The sequence below is a fragment of the Polypterus senegalus genome, chromosome 12 (assembly GCF_016835505.1).
Source record: "Polypterus senegalus isolate Bchr_013 chromosome 12, ASM1683550v1, whole genome shotgun sequence".
NCBI lineage: Eukaryota > Metazoa > Chordata > Cladistia > Polypteriformes > Polypteridae > Polypterus > Polypterus senegalus.
The window spans coordinates 31,298,268-31,323,336 of record NC_053165.1 but is presented as its reverse complement, the minus strand read 5'-3'; the positions used below and the strand labels follow the sequence as shown (position 1 = coordinate 31,323,336).

Genomic DNA, 25,069 nt, shown 5'->3' with positions numbered 1-25,069 from the left:
TTTTGCATTCACCTCATCCCTTTTACAATTGATAACATTTGGATGCTTTTTTTGGGTGTGTAGGCCACAAAGCCTGCTTCTTGAGTTTATGGGTCAGGCCTACTTTGCATTTGTTTGACATACTTGTAGTTTTCCAAAGCTGTGTTTTGAAACTTAGTTTGAAAAGTAAAGCCATTTTTCAGTTTTGTGTGAGCCCTGTTATTTATGACAGTTAACTTTTAGAAAGTGATCGGTCAAATTAGAGTGCAGAGCCATTACATTCTTGTGATGAAGTCAGAATCCAGAGTGGAACGAATAGCAGTAGTAAAATAGGTATTGTATGAGAGACATGCCCCTCATTCGTACAACTTTAAAAAAAAATGTGAGGGGAGAACATATTTTGTAAGCACAGGTGCAGTCAAGATTGGGAGCAGTAGGCAAAGATACCAAACTGACATACATAGGAAGATATTTGCATAATTTATTTGAAACAAATATTTGAACATTCATATTTCTCCTTGTCTAGCCTCTTTGTAGACGCATGAGTGCTAGTCAGCTGGCGCCATCAGCACATATTCCCAAAACGCTGAAGTCTCTTCCTGGGGTGCTACCATGATATGAACACAGTCTCACAAGGACTTCCTAGACCAGATTACACCATGCCATATCGCTGTCATCCAGCCCTGGGGTTTGTGCAAATCCAACCCATTCATCTTTGAGTCAGTTCACATCTCACACATGAGCATATGTGAATATGCATTTGTGTGGATGGTAGCCTTTTCTTGTATGTGAGCTCACATTGAAGGTGGGTTTCAGCATCTGTCTTGGAGAATCTTTCTTAAGACTGTCTGTCAGACGTTTAGTCTGTAAACTCACAATATGTGTCTTTTAGTTTACACCAAGGGGATTACTTTTTCTGCAACCTCCAAGATATACAGATTACTGGTGGCTGTCTGGTCATCTGAGGAGCGTATTTCCATCACCACCATCCTGTAGTAAATGGAGAGAGATCTTGTTACTTGACAGTTGTGGCACCCACCTCTCCTTAAAGTGCAATGTGAGCCCTTCAATCTGATTCTCCTCAACGTTTTCTACCATAATTCCATTGCCTTCAAGTAAGGGAGACATACTTTCAAGCAAACCTTTTGTGTTGTGTGAAGTATACAACTGGTTCAGCCGCCCCACTGGGAAACCTACCTGTCTGTCCCAACCAATCGGAATGTCTTGCTTGTGTCTGTACATTCTTCCAGCATCACTTGGAACTGTAGGTCTCTCCGCTGCCACCCATGTTTCCAGAAGGCTAGGATGGTATCATCAAAGTAGACTGGGGAGTGTTGAGACAGATGAGAGAGTCAGCATATAGCCCATAATCTGTTACAACTAACTGTCATTAAGAATCACCCTCCCTGTGCTCCAGTATTTAAGCATTTAAGTCTGTCTCTCCCAAAAAAACATCTTGTGTGTTAAGAGTGCAGTTGTTTGATTTGCCTAAGTGACCATAAATTGGAAGCAAATGGACAAATATTCTGGAATAGGATCAAATGGGAGCCAAGAAAGAGTGGACAGTGCAGAAGCTTACCAACAGACTCCACAGCAAAAGGATAGAAGATCTCAGGAGTTGGTATCATTTGGCTCTTCAGTGTCCCATGAAGGTCAACCACCTTCACACTTTCTGTAGAGAACAAAATAACCGGCTAATATTAAAATCAGTCATCGGAAATCCAAAGGTGTCCAAAGGTCAAAAAGGTGAAGGGACAAGAGAACAGATGCAGAGAATGGATGAAGACTTGGTGAGTGAGATTAAAAGATGATTGGCAATAACATTGAATAAAGAAGCACTTACTCTGAATGAGGACCAGAAGTGTACTACTATCCAGCTGGGACACCTGAACTGAGTCAGGACTGCGGAAACCTGGAGGGTAAACACAGATTCACACACCCTGTAAGCAGAGTGAAACAGATACTGCCAGTGTGACCCTTAGCTGAGCCCCAAACCCCAAACACCACTTCTGCCGCATAAGACCCATGTTCAAGTAAATATTCTTATTTGATGAAATACTTCACTGAGGCTTCTTCTTTCACAATCCACAATGCAATTCTTTTTGTTTCTCTTTCTGTTTCATTTCTTCCTCCACTCCACTCAAAATGAGAGTCATCATCCTCCACTCCTGATTCTAATTCATCTGGATAAGGTGGAGGAGCTTCTTTTAAGTTGGACCTGGGAGTACTTCTGGTCAGTGGCGAAGCCAGAAATTGCAAAGTAGGTGGGCCTGGAGACAACTGGGTTAGCAAGCAATAAATTGTGCCAGGGGAGAGGATTCACCCCTTGAAACTCTGCATGAATTAATTTTATGAGAATCAAACCAATTTTCAGGTTGTGGGGCCTCCTTAGATGTTTTGAGCCACTCCTTGGTTTATTAATGATCAAACTATGGTCCAAATAGATCCCCCTTGAATGTCATGTTATGGAGGGGCTTTGCTTCTGACTGGGGAGGTCTAACTTTAGCGTCACCTCTACTTCCAGTGCAATGATGTTGCCTTTAAGAAGCAGCCGACAGGGGAGTCTCCTCCCAACAGAAACCTCTAACAGTCCCCAAGGATACTAGCAGAACCACCTTCCAGAAGTGCAACTCCCATTTGGAACTGCAGGTATCCAAGTGGGAATTATGCCAGAGGGTTGCTCCACCAAGTGGAGTGGGGAACACATGGCCCTAGGAGGCAGTCATCCCACTGTCCATCCATCATGTCAACCTCTTGAACAAAAACCATCTTACCTGGGATGAACATTCATCCATAATGTTCCTCCATAATTGCCTCTTTGCCAGGTTAAGGGAGCTCCATCCATCCCAGCCAGGATATCAGCCAATCCATGATGTCCATCACACCATGCACCAGTACTTTACCTACACTCAGCTTCTACCAATCACTTTTAACCTTAGTTTTAACCGATGTCAGAAACTAAGAAGTGCTTGGAAAACAGTGTATAATCTTTTAGTTGTAGAAATGGAAAAGACACTTCATTTCTCATTCACAAAGAGGGATGGAATATCTTCTGATTATGGATGGGAAGAAAAAATCTTATCTAAATTCTTAAGGAAACCATTTTTTTTAAATTAGGTTTTAAAAATGTGAATTTATGTGCCTTCAAGCACTAGACCACTCCTTTATGATGTCAGAGGCTTAAAGCTGATTGGCTAAAAATGAATGAAAGTCATGGAACAACGGAGCAGTCCATCTGGCTGGTACCTTGAATTTGTATTTTATGCTAGAGCCCAGTGACTGACTTGATCACCACATGCAAATAGCCATCTGATTTGGAAATTTAGGCTCCAAATTATTTACATATTTCTTGTTATTTACACTGAAAGACTCTAAAAACATCACTGGAATAATTTGCATTTATGAAAATACCCAATCTCTCTGACATTTTCTCTCCAGTGGACTCAGGCCTTCAATAGATGAGACAGCAAGATTTTGTAAGGGGACCAGGAGAAAGAGATATAGTGAAATAACCCACCAAGTTCATAAGTGAAAGTCCATCCGAAATCGTTTGTCAAGCCCAAAACACTAATCAAAATTCAAAGTTGAGAATTCAGATACATCGGGAATAACACTCTCAATGGATTTCACAATAACACAGAATTTTTTATCCAAATCTCAGATAATGTTGTAACAGAGAATAGTATTGTGCATATAAGTTGATCATATACTTTTTATAAATGTCTAACAATATAAATGTCTATCTAATTTTAAAGTGCAAGAAGGCTACCCCCAAAGTTTCATCTGGACCAGATAAAGACCTAATGACATCCGTTCTTTCTTGTTTATTTTGAAAGTGGATAAAATGCTGACAAGAACAACAAACTGGATGTGTTGTGCCTGAGCTGTTTCATTGGTGGATCGAGGGCTACAGAGCTGGGGCAACAAGAAGGGCTTTCAAATGCTCACTCACTCTCTGCCATTTTCCCATCCTGCTAAGACCAAGTATCTCTCATCTTCCATATTCAGATCACAGCCACGCTGCTTAGCCCTAGGCAGACAAGGAGCTGGATAAGAACTGAGTGCAAATACAAATTTATGGACTAACTGTCTGACACTGTCAGATTGTATGGTTTGCAAAGTCAAGTTGTGTTTGCATGTTTAATGGTACAAATTATAATATTTAAGGATTAAAAATATTATCCAGAACCGTGTTTCTCAACCACTGGGTTGTGAACCATTTTGGGCTGCAGCTGCTACTGGTGTGTTTTGTAAGTTGGTATTGTTTATAATATTGGTGAGTCGTGGTGGGTTGCAAGTGGACTACAGGGGAGGTTGCTGTTCTAATAATTGCATTCAAGGCTCTGTGATGATCTCAATCAATTCATCAAGGTGGACCCCCAATGGGTTGTGAAAACATTTAAATGAGAAAACTTGGGTAAAGTAAGTCTCAACATCAAAAAACATTGAGAAATATTAATCCTCTCTGACCTCTATTGAAGACATCTTTGCAAAGTTTACTGTATTATGAAGGACTCTCCCCATCCCTCCCACCATCTATTTATCCCACTTGCATCTGGCAGAAGGTATTGTAGCACCTGAACCAGTTCTGCCAGCTTCTACCCTTTAGCTCTCCAGACTCTGAATTTTTTCCAGCCCCGCTGCCCCCAAGTTCTGCTCTTAGTAGCATATCAATATGCAGTACGTTTGTTACTCTTGTCACTACTGCTGTTTTTATTATTAGTTTAACTGTTATTACTTAAGAATTATTAATTTGTTACTATCTATTTAAAATTATTATTATCTATTCACTTACCGATTATTTTTATTTATTTATTTATCGGTTTATATTATAGTATAGTTTTTTTACCTGTCTTGCACTAGTCCTGTTTTTATGTATATGTTGCATCACGGTCATGGAGTATATTATTTCATGCCACTGTATGCTGCAATATGGTGTTTGGATGGTATGACAGTAAAGCCACTTGACTTGACTCGACTTGACTTTCCCTTTAATGGAGTAGCTAATTCAGATTACTAGCCTTATTTTGAAAATTGGCTTTGGGTTTCTTACACTTTTGGAGTGACTATTGATTATTTTAGGTTTCCTTTTTTAAGCAGAGTTTTCTGTTTGACTATTGTGTGTTTTTCTTTTAATTGATAACTTAACTAAAACCTTTTCATTTTCAGGGTCAATTTTCCCACTGAGGTGATTTAGTTTAATTATCTCTGATTTTTTTTTTTCCTTTTTGGATTTGAGCAAAATCATAACAGCCTCCATTTCAGAGAGGGAACATAGACCTGATTACATAGATACTGAGAGGGTTTTGTGTGCATTACAGTTCTTTGACTTTTTTGTGCTTCCCTATGTACATAACTCCCTGGTATTTATTTAGTTAAGTAAAAATCTTATTTTGATACCTTCATTTGCTTGACACTGATATTTATGCCCTTTAACTCACACCCCACATGCTTACCTGGGGTAAGTTCAGTAAACCAGGAAGAAGAAGAGTTCAAGTTGATGGTCTCAAAGCGCACCGCATGCTGCGGCCCACACTCTTTGGTCACACCGATGCACACCACGGGGTACTCTTGCTCGGGGTCGATGAGCATCTCAAACACTCGCAAAGGGTTGGGAAGGGGGAAGTCGAAGTGCTGTGAGGCAAAACAAAGAAATGGGTAGGTGGGAATTCCATCCAAAACCACACCAGGAGGGCCCAAAGCTGTACTTACCTTGATCAGCATGAACTTCTGCATGGGCTCATACCACTGCAAGAGGACCACACTGGACTCCAGTGCCCCGCACAAGAAGCTGCACCTGCGCTGTTCATTTTGGGCTGCAGGGACAGGGAATGTGCAGTCAGAGAGAACCTGGCCGCCTCACAGCACAAGACACTCCATGTGAAACATTACAACACCCATCTGCTTCACTGGAAGGAGCAGAGCTTTTCTTGTAACATTTGAAAACGGACTTTTACAAACACATTTAGTTCTTTTCCATGTTATGTTACCAGGTTATTGAAAAATGTACCTCATCTGTTAATGTTCTTGTATATAGACAAGAATTATCTGAATACTTTGGTATTTAGTTTTAATGAAAAAGTTCAGGAAGCTCTGCAGTATTGTAAGTCGAGACTTTTAGAACTGCAATGTAAGGCTGAGCATGTTTTGCTGATAAGAGATAAGAACCAGTTTAAAGTAAGCACCTTGAGCATGGGAAAAGTCCTATATAAATAAAATGTATTGTTATCATTATTATTAAATCAAATGTGTAACTGTTTCTAAGTTATATAAGCAGGTCATGATACAGCCTCTCTGCAAAGCAAGAGCTCTGAAAATGGAAACAGGATTTTCAAACCATGAATGTCTTCAATCACTGCCAATGCTTCAAGCAGCAAGACAAGCGCCTCCTGAACACCAGCACACATACTGGATGTGTTGCAGATCTTCATCTGCTTCGCAGAACTACAGGATGATCCAGGTTGTATGGTGTGTATTGTCACACTCTACACACTTTTGTTTATGGCACTAGCTCTTTTAATAATGCTTAATTAAAGATAATGACTTATTTAGCATGTTTTTCTGCTTGCACATTTGTTCTATTCTATTGCCACGGGCTTGGAACCGAGTTCCTTTCTCAGCTAGTCCATAAAGGGAGACCCTTGTGATAGTAGGGTACAGTGACGTTCTTACTTGGGTTAAGTATGAAGAAGCTACTGACAGCAAGTCATTGTCTATACATTGCAAGTGTGAACTGTATATCCCCAAAGGATGGAAAGTTTTAGAATAGCAAAACTAGATATCAACAGAGGTTAGAGATTCAATTATATATTAAAAAGGGGTTTATGATTTTAGGTGAGGTGTCCCTAAAAGCTTTTTAATGATAAAACGTATAGTCAAGGTGAAAGTATCATCATGTGAAGCTCAGTTACAACTACTACATATACAGTAGAATGACTTGTGTGACGTAGCTCAGCATGGAGGGTCTTGCCATGTTCAGAGTATGTTGGTGCCACTCACCCACTGTGCAAGCTCTGCAGCCTTTCGTGTCGGGAATCTTGTTTGTTACAGAAAATTTTCTGTGGAGAGAAAGCAGGGCTGATGAATACTTGTTTCCCATAACAAAGTCAGGTGACACCCTAGAGCAGAAGTGGGCAATGTTGGTCCCATAGAGGCACAGTGGCTGCAGGTTTTCATTCCAACCCAGCTGCTTAATTAGAAACCAAACCTTGGCACCTCAGACCTTATTTAATTTTATGGCTTGTTTGTCTGCAATGTAAGGTTCTTATATTGTAGATTTTTTCTTTTCCAAAGATATCATCCAAATGATTTGAAGCCTAAAACGGATCATTTTCAGTCTGTCAGATTTTCTGTTAAGTTTTTTATTAAATCAAACAGTGCATGATGAACACACACAGATGTAAGTGGAAACAAGCTAGATGGTGAGCTGCTGGCTGCTTTGTCATTTACATCTTATTGCTAATAAGGAGCCATTAAAACAGTAAATGCAGCTGTTTAACATTGAAATAACCAATTAAGGGTGGGGAACCATAACAAGCGAGACCACTTAAATGAACCATCAAAATGTCACTTAAACAATAAGTGTTTAATCGGCAATAATTTACTTCTCATTAAGAAACTGGGTTGGAACAAAAACCTGCAGCTACTGCGGCTCTCCTGGACCGACATTGCCCACCCCTGCCCTAGAGTCATTAGCACTGCAGACATGTAGGGTTTAAGGAGGGGCAGTGATATTGAAACAGACCTGCTCCTCCTATGGGAGGAAAATCAATTAATAAGGAACCCAGCTCCCAAACCAGTATACAGTGGGATGCAAAAGTTTGGGCAACCTTGTTAATAGTCATTATTTTCCTGTATAAATCGCTGGTTGTTACGATAAAAATGTCAGTTAAATATATCATATAGGAGACACACACAGTGATATTTGAGAAGTGAAATGAAGTTTATTGGATTTACAGAAAGTGTGCAATAATTGTTCAAACAAAATCAGGCAGGTGCATAAATTTGGGCACCGTTGTCATTTTATTGATTCCAAAACTTTTAGAACTAATTATTGGAACTCAAATTGGCTTGGTAAGCTCAGTGACCCCTGACCTACATACACAGGTGAATCCTATAATGAGAAAGAGTATTTAAGGGGGTCAATTGTAAGTTTCCCTCCTCCTTTAATTTTCTCTGAAGAGTAGCAACATGGGGGTCACAAAACAACTCTCAAATGACCTGAAGACAAAGATTGTTCACCATCATGGTTTAGGGAAGGATACAGAAAGCTGTCCCAGAGATTTAAGCTGTCTGTTTCCACAGTTAGGAACATATTGAGGAAATGGAAGACCACAGGCTCAGTTCAAGTTAAGGTTCGAAGTGGCAGACCAAGAAAGATTTCAGATAGACAGAAGCGACGAATGGTGAGAACAGTCAGAGTCAACCCACAGACCAGCACCAAAGACCTACAACATCATCTTGCAGCAGATGGAGTCACTGTGCATCGTTCAACCATTAAGAAATTTACACAAGGAGATGCTGTATGCGAGAGTGATGCAGAGGAAGCCTTTTCTCCGCCCACAGCACAAACAGAGCCGCTTGAGGTATGCTCAAGCACATTTGGACAAGCCAGCTTCATTTTGGAATAAGGTGCTGTGGACTGATGAAACTAAAATTGAGTTATTTGGGCATAACAAGGGGCGTTATGCATGGAGGAAAAAGAACACAGCATTCCAAGAAAAACACCTGCTACCTACAGTAAAATATGGTGGTGGTTCCATCATGCTGTGGGGCTGTGTGGCCAGTGCAGGGACTGGGAATCTTGTCAAAGTTGAGGGACGCATGGATTCCACTCAGTATCAGCAGATTCTGGAGACCAATGTCCAGGAATCAGTGACAAAGCTGAAGCTGCGCCGGGGCTGGATCTTTCAACAAGACAACGACCTGAAACACTGCTCAAAATCCACTAAGGCATTCATGCAGAGGAACAAGTACAACGTTCTGGAATGGCCATCTCAGTCCCCAGACCTGAATATAATTGAAAATCTGTGGTGTGAGTTAAAGAGAGCTGTCCATGCTCGGAAGCCATCAAACCTGAATGAACTAGAGATGTTTTGTAAAGAGGAATGGTCCAAAATACCTTCAACCACAATCCAGACTCTCATTGGAACCTACAGGAAGCGTTTAGAGGCTGTAATTTCTACTAAATATTGATTTCATTTCTTTTTTGTGGTGCCCAAATTTATGCACCTGCCTGATTTTGTTTGAACAATTATTGCACACTTTCTGTAAATCCAATAAACTTCATTTCACTTCTCAAATATCACTGTGTGTGTCTCCTATATGATATATTTAACTAACATTTTTTATCGTAACAACCAACGATTTATATAGGAAAATAATAACTATTAACAAAGTTGCCCAAACTTTTGCATCCCACTGCATTTCTGTGGAAAGGTAAGGGGTCAGTCATCTACGAAATGTCTGCCTTTAAGGTTATGGGATGGTGAAACAAGGCGGGACCGAGATATTGCTCACCTAGGTAGCAGTCTGTGGGTAGGCAGTACCACCATACGGTGTTCCTTCTTTGCCTGGTCATACAACTCCTTGAGGGAATGGGAATGCAGCTGTGATGCTTTTCCTTTGGGACAAAAATCAGCAAGTGACTGGACCAAGCTTACCAAAAATCACTTCATCAACCTAAAACACCTTGTGCAAGTGGGCTTACCTGATATGGACATCAAGACATTGCTGATAGTGTACACCCAGGTGCACCTTCCTGCATAGAGCTGGAGAAGAGAGAAACCAAAGCATAAGAAGAATCTCAGAATAGCTGTCCAATCCCGGTGGAATGGCCACATTATATTTTGTGTAATAAGTTAACACATCACAAAAATAGACAAAACGTTTTGTATGATATTGGCCATGCAACCCCCCACTCAGACAATCATACCAGCTCAAGTGTGGCTTCCTGGTCACTGAGGTTCAAAGTGAAGATACCCTCTTCTGTGCCAAATATCAAGTGGAGATCTGGAATGATAAAATGTCATGCTATAAGGGTTGAATACTAAGTGCCTGACTTTTGTTAGTGAAAAAGAAGAACGCCTACCTTTCGTGACTAAGTGTGTCCAAGTAGTAGAACAGTGGATCTTGAGCGGACAGCCATTAAACACCTTTTTGAAGAAGATCTAGACAAATGGGAAAGAGAGCTGATGAGTGCCGCTTGCAAGAATGAAGCACTGCAAGCTTTGCTGTGGCATAGCAGTGAGGTTCACACCCACCTTTGGTCTGGACAATATGGCATTCTCACTCTCTGCTGCCTTCTGATAAGAAAATTTTAAAGGAAATTTAGTGGACTCTCCACTCCTTTGTGACGCGCTAATCTGCAACACCTCAGATGCCTTTACTGGTAGACTACATACCTGTGGCTGTAGCTTGTGTGACTGCCGGAGTTTTCTGTCCTTTTTGGGTGGTAGTTGCGGGGGTGGAGAGCTGGTGGAGCAGTCACTGGAGCGAACGGGTCTATGGGTAGGATCTGCATGTGACACATTGGGTTTAGAGATTTGGAAGAGTGATCGCAAGGACCGCGGTTGTCTACTCTGAAATGTTACCTGAGCTGACATTCCTGACAGCACGGGGTCGAGGAACTGGCCGGGCTCGAGGACCACTGGAACAGCGTGTCAATGGAGAGGGGCTGTAGATGGAGCCTTGACTGGACACTCGGTCATCATCCACAATGACACTCTCCTCTGAACTGCTGCGAAACTTAGGCTGGAACATGGCAATGAGGGAAGTTAATGGATATGTCGAGACTATACCAACATGGCGGCATTATAATTCTAAATAGTGACTTAATGCATCTGCGGTGGGTTGGCACCCTGCTCAGGATTGGTTTCTGCCTTGTGCCCTGTGTTGGCTGGGATTGGCTCCAGCAGACCCCCGTGACCCTGGTTCGGATTCAGCAGGTTGGAGAATGGATGGATGGATGGACTTAATGCATTATATTCATGTTCTTTTTTTTGTCTTTGTTTTTCTACTGTTTCCAAGAGAGCAGAAATGATTACTTGTAGGTGTTGTTATCCTAATGACCAGACTAAAAATTGTAACCTGGGAGAGTGGGAAAAAGTAGTTCCATTAAAATCCTGTTCTTTATAGTTTCATAGGGGATTTATTGGTAATATTATTAGTATTATTATCACCACCCTCCTCTCATTGCACTAACATACGCTGGTGCATGAACTCAGCTCGTTGTTAAGCCAAGGACTTGTCTAAAACTGCGGGCCATGCTGAAGAGTGCGCTCTTCTGGATCTTTTCTGCACTGACTCTCCACAGAAGTTACTCCAGCTCCTCTTGGAACTTGGTGTTGATGAGTTGCCATTGTGCCTACAACTACTGGAGCCCTTGAGTTCTCCATGTATCTGACTTCAATCTCAAGATATTTATAGTTGATGCTCTTTTCTGCCTCCTTGCTCAGTATGTTGTTGTCATCCAGGATCGTCACATTGACGAAAATGCACTACTTGCTCTTCTTGTCATGGAACACGATGTGCAGCCTTTTGTCGGTGATGGCACAGTTTCTGTGAATGGTCTCGTCCAACATGACAACACAGTCTCCGGTGTCAACAGCCATATCTGGTGTTTGAGTGTACCACTTATCCTCTATGGGAATACCCAGCTGTCGGCATAGTGCCCCCTGATGTTCAAGATATGTCTCACTATGCCACTTTATTCAACAATGGTGCAATCCTGCAGTGGAACATCCATGTTCATTTGACCTTGACTTCAACTAGACTAGCACCAGGATGCTAAGCTATGCGTGTTCATACTACCCATAAGCCATTGACATTGTGTTGGCTTCTAAATGTTGCGATTACGGTGTAATTTTCAAATTGTCTGAAGTTTTTGATTTGCCCTCATAATATTACAGGCATAGCTGGCCACTCACCTTGGGAGGCAAAGGGGGTGGGATATCCCCAGCCTGAAGCGTGCTGCTGTAATAGATAAGAATGAGGAGTGAATGAGCTCTGTGAATGGGCATAGAAGAGAGACAAACAGACACAGTGATAGACAGACAGCATAGAAGCAGAACGCTTCACTTAAACAGCTGTCTGACTTTAACACCACGAAGCAAAGAAGTCACACAAAACACCACTGACTCACATGTCTACATCATCATAATCACCATCGTCATCTTCATCTGAGTCTGTGATGGTGCTCCTGGAAGAATAAGACACAAAGTAGGCTTATCTATGACATTGCAATCACTTTCTTTAACGGCTCTAAAAGGTGCTGCAGAATGAATCCTGAGAACACTCAAAAAATAAACTGGCTGTTGGGGAAATGAAAGGAAGAGACAAGCATCGTAACTTGAAGTTATTTTAGAGAAATTAGGTGGGCAGGACTGGCAAGCTTTGTTGGCCTGAGAGGTCCGTGTGGTGGAGTGATATTTTGTATGTAAGTTGATAAACACTTTGTATGTCTTTATTTGTAAGACAGAACAAAACAAATGTAATATTAGTGTTTCAGGAGAAATGTTTTTTTTCATTGATGAGAACAGCAATGATTTGATGACTAACGAACCAACTGCCGAGTCTTTAGGTCTGACTCAAGATGTGAAATTTATTGGAGGGTTTGAATCAGAGGCCATTCTGTACCACGGCACCCTATTGGTTATTTTTAAAATGTATAAAAAAGCACTTCACTTCAGAGTACAATTTTATGGGGCAAATTTATATATACCATGATCATGAAGAAATAACATCAGTTTAAAAAAAAAAAGCTAAGTTTTGCTTTTGACTATTTGTTTTTTTGTTCTGTCCCTTTTGCCTTTTTGATTGTTTAATTCAAATAATTTTGTGGTGCTTAAAGTATGTTAGTTTAGCATGCTTCCTTAATTTTTTTAGGTTTTTGTTGGTCACATTTTTACATGGTTTCTTCTGTTATTCTTTTATGTTAATTTTATATAGAGCACCCGTGCCTAATTGATACTGAAATAAATAAACTTTAAAAATTATAACTTACTTTTGTTAAAGTTTAGAGGTGCTCAAAGTTCATTCAATTCATATCATCCATAAGTTGCTATGTGCTAAGTGCATTAATAAAAGTTTTTTTTACCTTATTTGTTATCATTTTTTGACTTTTTTCCTGTGATTTAAATATATGTAGAATTCCTTTTTATTGTTTCAATTTTTAAATGTATTTAAATATGTATTTCGCATCTTTTTTCAAGGCCATCTTTGTTTATGTTGATACTTGCCATTTTGATGACATATTGTTGTGATCTGACTGAACCTTTAATATAAAGAACAATTGTGGTGCAAACGCAACTGTCTTGTCAATCCTGATCACTTAGATTATCCAAAATAACATTAAGTCAAGATTTCAAGGTCCATAAAGTTCTACTTTCTATTAAACTGCTCGGTATTTATTCTGTACTAGGCTGACCCGCCTTTTAAGGCGACCGACTTTTAAGTTGACCACTTCTTAAGGCAATTCAATATGTAGATCAATTTGATATTTTATACAAACTCATTAATTTGGTTATATTGCATTTGAGTGGTATTACTTTAATACTCGTAGTTTCTGTTATTTTTGTGATGAAATTTAAACTTTTTTTCTATATTGAGGTCGCCCTTTTGAACCCCCCTGATATTTACTACGTGGTGAGGCATTTGTACTCCATCAACATTAATTATTTCCAGAGACATAATTTTGTCTATTTTTCCATTGCATCGCGCACAAAAGCAAGGGAACGATGGGAGCACCAGAACTCTGCTCACATCATGTCGCTTCATACTGCAAGCTGCAAGTAGTAAGTCTGTGATAAGCGGAGTACCGCTACGCTTTCCACTCACGGGACGGAAGGACAATCCCGACCGCTTTTATATAGTAAGAAAGAAGAAGAAGATATCGCACAGTCTCGAGTAGAAAATCATCTTTTACCTGGAAAAACGAAACTACAAATCCCATCATGCATTGCAAAATGGACAGGGCGTGTGTGAAACTCCGTGCCTGTGTAGCACTCACGGGACAGAAGGACAATCCCGACCGCTTTTATATAGAAGGATTTCTATAAATCTACACATGAACAATAACCTTTTAACCATGGTGTGAAATTTGTAGCAAGGCTACATAACTTGACAGTCGGGTTGGCCTACTGGACTGTCTGTCATTTTATTATGTTTATGTATGAAGGGTGTTTGTAAATAGCCCTTCAGGCTTCTTTGGTGACATCCCAGTGCTGGGAGGACCCCGCCCGGTAAATATTCCAGTTGCCTGTTGCCAGCGTGAGGTTTCCATAACAACCGAGAGGGGCAAGGATGTTTCGGCGGGAAACTTTTTCTATTTAAGGGGAATGGCGGATCAAGGCAGGAGGGAAAAAAAAAGGAAGGAAAAGGCTGAAGGCAAGGCGGAGACTATCCACGCTCAAAGGATCATTCAGGATCTTTCTTCACCCAGGGACGTCTGCTATTTGTGGGTGACCACCCAGAAGAAATAATCTGGTGACGAATCCCCGAGAAGATGCCAGGTTCTGGTGTTCTCCGGGTGCTCCCGTCTGGTGAGTCAGATTCCTGAATTTGCATTTCTTCGTGATAGTCCGCGGAGAAGCCGTTCCACCAGAGGACTGTTGTGTTTTCCTCCTGCCCTACAGAAGGAACTGAACTGCAGGATTTATTGTTTTCTTATATGTGGACTCAGTAAATTTTTCTTTTTTGGTGTTTCGGAGAACAGTTTTTTTATTTTCTTTTGTTTATTGTCTACATCAAACCAGGGATTAGGATTTGGGCCCTGGGGAGGGCGTCTGGGAAAGGGGTTCACTAATGAGCACTCAGGCACCGGGCAAGTAAATGTAAATAGTAAATATTAATATATTTTTCAGTCCCACTTTCTTTTGCGTGAGATTTTTTGCCAGTTTATATAAGGGTGTGCATAGGGGACAAGAGGGGCCGAGGACCGAATATGGTAATGCTATTTTAACCTTCTATTACTGTCCACTTCCCTTTGGGTTGTAAAGTGTGGGAATCACGTTCCTGTATCTTGCGGTTGCTACAAATTTACCCTTAATGGGTTTCTCCAACCATGTCCCTAAGTTCTTATTGAATAATTTAGTTAAACATATCCATTGGACTAATTCCTTTCAAACTTTTGAAGATTTCAGTCATGTCACCTCCTAGTTTCTGCTTGGTTTAACTGAATAGGTTTAATCCTTCCATCTTTTCTCATAGCTCTTAACTCTTAGTCCTGGAATCATCCAAGTTGCTCTTTGTGCTCTATGCACTATGTCTTTTTTCATTTTTTGTAATGTGGAGACCTAAACTATACACGGTACTCCAGGTGAGGTCTCTCTAGTGTGTTACAAAGCTTAAGCATCACCACCTTCTGCCACTTGTACTCCAAACATCTTGACACTGTGGATAACCTAACATCCTATGGGCCTTCTAGATTTCTTCTCTACACTGTTTGGATGTAGATAGTGGAGACTTCACTATGACTCCTAGGTCCTTCTCATGAGGTGTACTTTCAACTTTCAAAACTTCCATTGTGCATTCAAATCTAACATTGCTAATTATTATTTTTTATTTGAGTTGATATAAGTTGTCTTTTCACGTGACCTTTGGAGGCCTGATTTCACTTTATTCTTTGGTTTGACCCTTCATCTCCTGACCAGTACCTTTTTAAACTGCTCTTTTCAAGAGAATCCTACACTTTTTCCTAACATTAATCATAATCGGGTTGACTACTGGGAAGACAGTAGGAGGGGAGACGCATGATGACTGAGAAACTTGAAAAAGAGTAGTGGACAATGGTGAAGAGAGGAGGAGGAAGGAGGCAGGATACCTGCTGCTGACAGACTCAGAACTGCTCTTTGGAGTGCTGCGTCTGAAGTCTTCACACTGAAAGAGATCAGAAAGAGAGAACATTTTTAGCATCCAAGTCTGGCCCCCTAGTCTCAGTGAAAAGTGCTCTGCTTACCAAGTGCTGCTGCAAGGGGAGCCCAGGCTGGATTTTGTGTGTCTGCTTCACCTGAAGCTGCTTCACTGAAAGACAAAACCGCAATCTGACCGCCTGCTTGACTTCTCACACATAATCACACTTGAACACAACCCAGTACTGGAAACTTCCATTTGCATCTTATTTGCTATTTATTGATGTTTTATACATAATTCCACTCAGGCTGAGTAGAAAACAATAAATACCTTTGTGTACTTTAAAATAAATGACAAAGTGGAAAGAAGCTGGGGCGAGGCCAAGGGTCTAAATGGCAACCACCCCGCCCACTCATCATTACTGCATTCTCCACTTGACATTCTTAGAATCTCTCCGTTTCACTCATTTGTTCCTCACCTCTCTGATGTGCTTTACATTGTCATTTCGGTCCACCACGCAGTACATGTACATTCAATGCATTGTTTAACTTCACCATGTGTATGTACCACTTTACCATATGAAAGACATATTAAACACATTATATTCAACTTACAGATCATGCCTGAGTTGGTGCGCTCTGCTTTGTTGTGCCGGTTGGTCGAGTGGATTCTTCTGAAGATGCCAGGTGGAAGCTTGAGACAATCAGGGATCAGAAATTGAACGAGGAAGAGTTAAAAATTTTTCAAGGCTGCTACAGCTACTATTTGCAATAAGATATCGTCCCTGAAGATCGTATCTTTCTGCAACATTTCTTACATCTAACTTCCTGTGATAACTGCCTTGGACCACAGAAAATTTCAAAACCTCACTGGCCAACAGTGAGCAAGAACTCTAAAGACATTACTATCAAGAAGCAGGCTTTGACTGGGAGCCAGCAGCAGTTCTAATTTACAGATTTGTCTTTAATAGTTGGCAGCATCTCAGAATTTAATGTTGGGAAATAGTGGGGACGAGTTTTTGAACTAAAGTGGTGAAGGTGCAGGGCAGTGCAAAGGAGGCAGGGGCACAGCATAGCAAAAAACTAGGTAACTGAGGGGAGTCTGACATAATATGAGAGTAAAGGGTACAGCCAGAGGATAGAAAGTCAATCACCCAGGAAAGCAGTAAGCAGGATCTCCTATATGGAAATGAAGAAGTGGCAGTTGGGGCAGAAGTAGGCAGGAGCCAATGATTTAGATACATGAGACTCAGATAGATAGATAGATAGATAGATAGATAGATAGATACATACATACATACATACATACATACATACATACATACATACATACATACATACATACATACATACATACAGGAATTTCTTAAATACATGATTACATAAACAGGCTAATAAATATCTCCACTTGACTCCTATCCTCTGTCTCGTCCCCCTTAGTGACACACCTCATAAGTGCAAAATTGTCTGAGAATTTCTGCAAGTGTCCTGGCCAGGTGTTATTTTATAGTCATGAGGAGAGAGTTTATGCAGGAAATGTCAGAGACAGCAACACCTCCTTCCCATAAAGAGAATGTGTAAGACTAAAATTAATCTTTGACAGAGCAGGTAGCCAGCCATGGTGATGAAGATCTAGACTTTTAAGGACAACAGAATACTACTTGTAAAAAGTCCACGTGCTCTAGATGACTCTCTGGCCTGTAGTGATGCACATTTTGATTCATATTACTCATTCAGTTCCTTTGAACTACACATACAGTATAAGTGGATGAATTCATTTGATTCATCCATAATAAAAACTAAAACCTTCTGTGGGGGGATCCCCTTGAATAAATGAGAATTTATTTAATTACTTGTTTGTTTGTTTATTTGTTAAACATGCTGGTAATTCATATTGTATAATTTTAACCTCAATGAAAGCATGAAGCAATTACAATATGCTGAAAATACATAATTAAGATAAGATACTATATTTGAGAATTGTAAGTAAGCAAGAATTGTGCAACTCATTCTCGGGCAATGAATCATCTCATGAATCAAATGAATGACAATTGTGTGCAAATCAGAAGAACAAGAATCATTCGACTTGTTCTCGGGTAATAATCCAGCTTACAAATCAATTGAACGTTAACTGTGTGACTTGTTTAGGAATTAAATGAAAGATAATCATGTGACTTCTTTTCGGGTAATGATTCAGCTCACAAATCAGTTGAATGTGCAATTGATTAAACAAAAATCAACTGACTCATTCTCAGGTTACAATTAGGCTCAAAAATCAATTGAAAGTGAACTGTGAGAACTCGTGTGGGAATTAAATGAAAAAGAATCCTGACTCGTTCTTGGTGCATTCAATGAGCCATAAAAATTGTAGGCTAAAACAAAGCTGAAAAGAAGCAATTTTAAGAAATTAGAGCAATATTTAAATATAGTTCAGCTATGTGTGACAATTTTATTGAATGTACCAAAAGACATAAATGTATTAGCATAATGCTAGTCTATATGTTCTATTTAAAACAATTCAACAATCAATTGTACAAAATAATCTGTACTAATAAAAGGCAAAGCCCTCACTCACTGACTCACTCACTCATCACTAATTTTCCAACTTCCCGTGTAGGTAGAAGGCTGAAATTTGGCAGGCTCATTCCTTACAGCTAACTTACAAAAGTTGGGCAGGTTTCATTTCGAAATTCTACGCGTAATGGTCATAACTGGAACCTATTTTTCTCCATATACTGTAATAGACGTTAGCTCGACGGCCGTGGGGGGCGGAGCTGCATGTGACATCATCACGCCTCTCATGTAATCACGTGAACTGACTGTAACCGCAGTACGTAGAAAAGAAGAAAGAGCTCCCAACAATAAAACAGCGGAGAACCCGTGGATTAAATAAAAAGGCTGCTTAGTTGGCGAAGCAAGGAAAAAGGACTTTCTTATATGTCGTTTGTTTATAAAACAGCGGAGAAGCTGTGAGAAGGCTGCTTCACAAAAAAAGAGCGGAGCGCCTTACATGGGCAGGCAGTCAGCTAAAGAAGGGAATCAATAAATATCTATAATCGTAATAAACGAACAAAACAACAGCAGAATAGCCGCTGATTAAATAAGGGAAATGGGTACCTGAACAGTAAACTAAGTGTAAAATACCTACACAATAATTATAACAATCATAATAAACGAACAATAAAACAATAGAGAACTGCAAAGCACTGAGAAAGGACAGACTTATATGGCGTTCGTTTATAACACAACGAAGAAGCTATGTAAAGGCTGCTTCACAAAAATACTGCGGAGTGCCTTATATGGGCAGGCAGTCAGGCAAAGAAAGGGAATCAAATAACTATAATCGTAATAAACGAACAAAACAACAGCAGAATAGCCGCTGATTAAATAGGGAAAAGGGTACCTGAACAGTAAACTAAGTGTAAAATACCTACACAATAACTATAACAATCATAATAAATGAACAATAAAACAGCGGAGAACCCGTGGATTAAATAAAAAGGCTGCTTCGTTAGCGAAGCAAGGAAAAAGGACTTTCTTATATGTCGTTCATTTATAAAACAGTGCAGAAGCTGTGAGAAGGCTGCTTCCTTGGCGAAGCAAGGAAAGGAATGAACACACCGTAGTGAAGAATGGCCTTATATGGGCAGGCAGTCATTTACATGGGAGGTGTGCTGAGTAGCGCAGCAGCCTTAGTTATGAATATGCTAAGCACAGTTCTTCACCCGCGAATATTTACCTTATATGGGCAGGCACTCAATTACGTGGGAGGCGTGATGATGCAAGACGCAAGACGTATATATATATATACAGTATATATATATGTATATATATGTATGTATGTATGTGTGTATATATACTGTATATGTATATGTGTATATGTATATGTGTGTATATACTGTATATATGTATATGTGTATCTATACTAATAAAAGGCAAAGCCCTCACTCATCACTAATTCTCCAACTTCCCGTGTAGGTAGAAGGCTCAAATTTGGCAGGCTTATTCCTTACAACTTACTTACAAAAGTTAAGCAGGTTTCATTTTGAAATTCTATGCATAACGGTCATAACGGTCGACAACGTCCGCCATGTTGAACTTTCTTATTTATGGCCCCATCTTCGCAAAATTTGGTAGGCGGCTTCCCTGCGCTAACCGAAACCGATGTACGTACTTATTTCGGTGGTATGACGCCACTGTCGGCCGCCATATTGAACATTCCAATCTTTGTTACTTATGGGTCCATCTTCAAGAAATTTGGTACGCGGGATCCCAACGCTAACTGAATCCTACTTACGTACATATATATGTCCATAGCCTGCAGCTCAGTCACCAAGTGGTCCCCCATCCCCATGCCTCCCATGTTGTGCCTATATAAGTCCGTCCATTACTCCGGTCTCTACATTCCCTTCCTTGCTTCGCTATGGTATTCAAGTCTCCCTGCTGATAACTGCAGCCTTTTTATTTATTCCACGGCTTCTCCGCTGTTTTATTGTTCGTTTATTACGATTATAGTTATTGTTTATTTATTTTAGACTTACTTTACATTGTTCAGGTACCCATTTCCTTTACTGTTCCAACTGTACCCCCATTAACATGTCTATCGAGGTGATCACCATCGATCAAAGAACTGTCACTTACTGAGTGGTTTCCATGCCCGGAGATGGCACCTGCCTTTTCCATTCTCTTTGTTACATATTGCACGGCCATATCAGGCTCACTCTTGATATCCGGAGGAACATTGTGTCTTATGTATTGAATGACTGGGACAGGTTCAAGATGTGGACTGATGACGGTACAGGAGATAGTTATACTACACAGGAGCACTATAAGAGTGAAATGCTTAAGCCCTTCACTTATGGATCTGCATGTGAGTTGATGGCTGCCGCTGAATTGTTCGGTTGTCGCTTTCAAGTGCACCGAAATGGCGAAATATTTTACACCTTTCGACAACCGCCAATGCCTCTTAAACATCTAAGATTGACAGGTGACGATTTCAGTAGTGGACACTTTGATGTTTATGAATGTATTAACTCTCAAGAGCTGGATGCAAAGTTATCGATGAAACTGGTTGTATACTTACAACGCTTGACAGATGCTGAATGTCACTTCAACACAAGTCCTGCAAATACTAACATCATTGAAACAAACCATGAAACTCAAACCGATTATGACAGCAGCAATCCAAGCTGTGAGATTTGTGACAAGATTACTGTTTGCATGGCCAAATGTACGTTGCATGCTCAAGAGTAAGCTCAGCGCACAGCTTGGTCATATTACAACCGGAGGGCCGAACTGACAACGTGGCACACAAAGAGATCCTTAACAAATAATTATTGGTATATTTTCCCTCAGTTTAAAAAGGTTTAATTTTCTTCTTAATAAAAATTTTAAGGCAGTACTTCACTCCTGCAAAGCACAGGCATTTTTCTAGTTAAAACTATAAATGTGTTGCTACAGTATTGTACTTCCATGAATAAGAAGATGATTTACTTATAACTAGAAAGAATCATAAGTGACGTGAAGGAGAATCATGAATCAGACAGGCAGTACTTGCACCTTAAACATCCACATACAGTACATACACTTTGGCTCTCCTATTGACCTCTGCTGAGTTGATTTACATAATTCATTAAAAAGAGTTGTTCAAAAGGAACAAATCATTCGTGAATTGCCCATCATTTTTAGCCTGGTATCCCTGTATCAAATCGTAACCTCAGATCCTCAAATGAGTGTCTCCTTAGAATTCCAAGAACAAAGCTTAAAAGAAGTGGTGAGGCGGCCTTCTGCTGCTATGCACCTAAAATCTGGAATAGCCTGCCAATAGGAATTCGCCAGGCTAATACAGTAGAGCAGTTTAAAACACTGCTGAAAACACATTACTTTAACATGGCCTTTCTATAACTTCAATTTAATTTAATTTAACTTAATCCTGATACTCTGTATGTTCAATTTCCTTATAATAACTACTCATGGTGGCTCTAAAATCGGTACTGACCCCTACTCTCTTTTCTGTTTCTTTTTCCGGTTTGTTTGTGGTGGTGGCCTGCGCCACCTCCACCTACTCAAAGCTTCATGATGCTCCAACAATGATGGATGGATTTAAAGGCAGAAGTCTACGTGATCATCATCATCATCAAGCCCTTCCGTGAGAACCCTAAATCCGAAGAGGACTGTTTCATTTATGTTAGGTAGAATGCCCAGAGAGGACTGGGCACTCTCATGGTCTGGAATCCCTACAGATTTTATTTTTTCTCCAGCCGTCTGGAGTTTTTTTGTTTTTTCTGTCCCCCCTGGCCATTGGACCTTACTCTTATTTGATGTTAATTAATGTTGATTTATTTTGTTTTCTTATTGTGTCTTTTATTTTTCTATTCTTTATTATGTAAAGCACTTTGAGCTACTGTTTGTATGAAAATGTGCTATATAAATAAATGTTGTTGTTGTTGTGATAATAAAGCCACTTCTGAGCTAGAAAGTACATTTGAGATTAAGAAGTGACCCCGAGAGTGTTAAAAGCCAATCTAACCCCAAGGATTAATACAGCAGCTATTGTCTCTTTCGCAAAAACTAAAATGAAAACTTGTGGCAATTAAATTTATTTCAGTTAATAAATGTTAAAATAAGAATGAAAGAAATCTAAGGACTAGAATAAACCTAAACTAGAAAGGATCATGTGTGAAGGAAATAACCTGCGGTAAATTGATGCTGTTGAGGCACTGAATGAGCAAGAGGAGTGTTGTGAGATTTCCATTAACCAGGAGATGGTTGGCAGAGATGAAGACATGATCAAAGCAGGCAAGTGTCAAAGCCCTGAGACCGAACCAAAATCAAAAGGGGTCAAGATAAAAAAAAAAAGAAGTCAAAACCAAAACACACAAATCTCGCGCTAGGGTCTGCTTACAAACTAACCATACTACAGAACTACACTGAAAGTTATGTGTCCGCCAAGGAAATAAAACAAGCTGGGGCTGCCATGTTTAAATATCATCACAATTGTGACATCATCGGTACAACATTTGACATCATGTGACACCTCCACACAGCAACAGCAAAAATAAATTGAAGCATGATTTGAGCCAAAATAAGCTTTGTCAGTTAGCATTCAATAAAAGTATAAAATGCACAAAATTACATGTTTAATATTGTTTTAAACTTCCCTGTTGGGACAAACAAAGTAATATCTATCTAACATAGTGGAGTACAAGTCCAAGGACAGGCCCGTCGCGACAAGGCAGGCAAACCAAGCAATTGCTTGGGGCCCCGAGCTGGCCTGGGGCCCCAAGACAACGACTGGTTAAGAATAAAATGCAGCGACAAACTGTGTGAGCGCCCCATTGATAGTGAATGCAGTAAAGTGCAATGACACTGTTATCGGGATCCCCCTCAAGGGGGCCCCCCTCGCTGACAGCAGCCAGCCAACCACGCGATCTCTGCTGCCGGCAAAATACAAAACTTCCTCGGCAGTCAGGAAGCGGAATTATGCTTCAGGAAGCCAAAAAAGAAAGAAGAGAAAGGAAGAGGAGGATAAGAAAAAACAAGACAGTGGTAAGTGATAAATTACACACATAAAATAGCTCTACTTGTCTTGTACAAATGGTGCAATTTTGCAGCAGGTAGGCTAGCAGAAATATGTTTACAGTATGTATCATACATAAATGACATGACATTGCTATAGCTTTGTAATAGGTTTTGATGAAAGTGGCATAGCATGCTATACTAACTATTCCACGTCTGTGATAATCTATTTAGGAAAACAACACAATAAATTCTGTGCATCAAACATTAGCTTGGGATGTTTTTAAGCATTGGTAGTCGACTCACAGCACTACTAATAATTAGTAAACATTTAATTATAATTTCACTGTTTGTTAACAGTAAAAAGTTTATTTATATAGCACATTTCATACACAATGGCAATTCAAAGTGCTTTACATAGAAGAAATTAAAATAATAAAAAGAAAGAAGAATAATTAAAACAGTTTAGAAAAATAAAATAAAATACAGTACAGTCGGACGAACAGCTGCACAGTGCTCATTCAGTAAATGCATAGCTAAAGACTAAAGATTAATTAACTGTCAATTTACCTTCTATTAATGATTGTTTATTTGTACAGTGGTGTTTTTTGCAAATGTTCAATTGTTGAAAATGTTCAAATTTTATGCACTTTATATGCAACAGCAGTATTTGCACTCTAAACATTTTTTTATTTATGCACAGTATATGCAACAGCAGTATTTGCACTGTAAACCTTTTTTATTTATATAAAGTGTGAGCGAATTTAAACTGTATGGCTATGCTGTGGTTCCTTTGCGTGCGTGCGTGTGTGCGGGGGGCCTCCATGTCCATTTTGCTTGGGGCCCCCAAATTCCTTCAAACGGCCCTGTCCAAGGAGGTTATGCTCAAGCTTTATAACACACTGGTGAGGCCTCATCTGGAGTACTGTGTGCAGTTTTAGTCTCCAAGCTACAAAAAGGACATAGCAGCGCTAGAAAAGGTCCCGACAAGAGCGACTGGGCTGATTCCAGAGCTACAGGAGTTGAATTATGAGGAAAGATTAAAAGAGCTGATTCTATACAGTTTAAATAAAAGAAGATTAAGAAGAGACATGACTGAAGTGTTTAAAATTATGAAGGGAATTAGTACAGTGGATCGAGATTTTTTGTTTTAAAATGAGTTCATCAAGAACACGGGAACACAGTTGGAAATTTGTTAAGGGTAAATTTCGCACAAACATTAGGACATTTGTCTTTACACAAAGAACGACAGACACTTGGAATAAGCTACCAAGTAGTGTGGTAGACAGTAAGATGATAGGGACTTTCAAAATTCAACTTGATGTTTTTTCGGAAGAAATAAGTGGATAGAACTGGCGCTCTTTGTTGGGCTGAATGGCCTGTTCTCGTCTAGAGTGTTCTAATGTTCTAACATAACAGGTACGTTATTATAATCTGCCAGACTAAAAGAAGTAGACCTCAATTGTCCATTGGGCTTTGTTACAACTTTAATGAATTGGCATTGACAATTAACAGATTTAATGTGAATCAGACCTCCGTCTGCCTTTTATAAAATCCTAAAAAAAACTCTCCGCCTCTTTAAAAATCACATGACCCATTAAAGTAAAACAACTATAAAAAATATTCTATTACAAAGGGCATAACAAAACTCACTAAAAGGTGCATCCTATAACCATTCTTTTTAGGAGGTTGCCCAATATGGCCGTTCTGACATCAATTTCCAC

At 39.8% G+C, this 25,069-nt stretch overlaps 1 protein-coding gene across 1 annotated transcript in view; it reads right to left on the bottom strand.

Moving 5' to 3' along the window:
- Positions 1-436: 436 nt before the first annotated feature.
- Positions 437-25,069, bottom strand: part of LOC120540307 (mitogen-activated protein kinase kinase kinase kinase 5-like) — a 123,277-nt gene continuing 98,644 nt past the window's right edge. The window contains exons 13-31 of the mRNA XM_039770951.1: positions 16,443-16,521; positions 15,935-15,999; positions 15,800-15,855; positions 12,122-12,178; positions 11,907-11,952; positions 10,572-10,731; positions 10,383-10,495; positions 10,242-10,283; positions 10,070-10,148; positions 9,914-9,990; positions 9,689-9,749; positions 9,499-9,601; positions 6,979-7,037; positions 5,692-5,795; positions 5,436-5,613; positions 1,823-1,891; positions 1,559-1,651; positions 1,177-1,303; positions 437-969 (exon numbers count right to left, since the gene is read on the bottom strand). Of these exons, the coding sequence (XP_039626885.1) occupies positions 873-969; positions 1,177-1,303; positions 1,559-1,651; positions 1,823-1,891; positions 5,436-5,613; positions 5,692-5,795; positions 6,979-7,037; positions 9,499-9,601; positions 9,689-9,749; positions 9,914-9,990; positions 10,070-10,148; positions 10,242-10,283; positions 10,383-10,495; positions 10,572-10,731; positions 11,907-11,952; positions 12,122-12,178; positions 15,800-15,855; positions 15,935-15,999; positions 16,443-16,521 (1,665 nt within the window). The 3' untranslated portion in view covers positions 437-872. The remainder of the gene's footprint in view (positions 970-1,176; positions 1,304-1,558; positions 1,652-1,822; positions 1,892-5,435; positions 5,614-5,691; positions 5,796-6,978; positions 7,038-9,498; positions 9,602-9,688; positions 9,750-9,913; positions 9,991-10,069; positions 10,149-10,241; positions 10,284-10,382; positions 10,496-10,571; positions 10,732-11,906; positions 11,953-12,121; positions 12,179-15,799; positions 15,856-15,934; positions 16,000-16,442; positions 16,522-25,069) is intronic.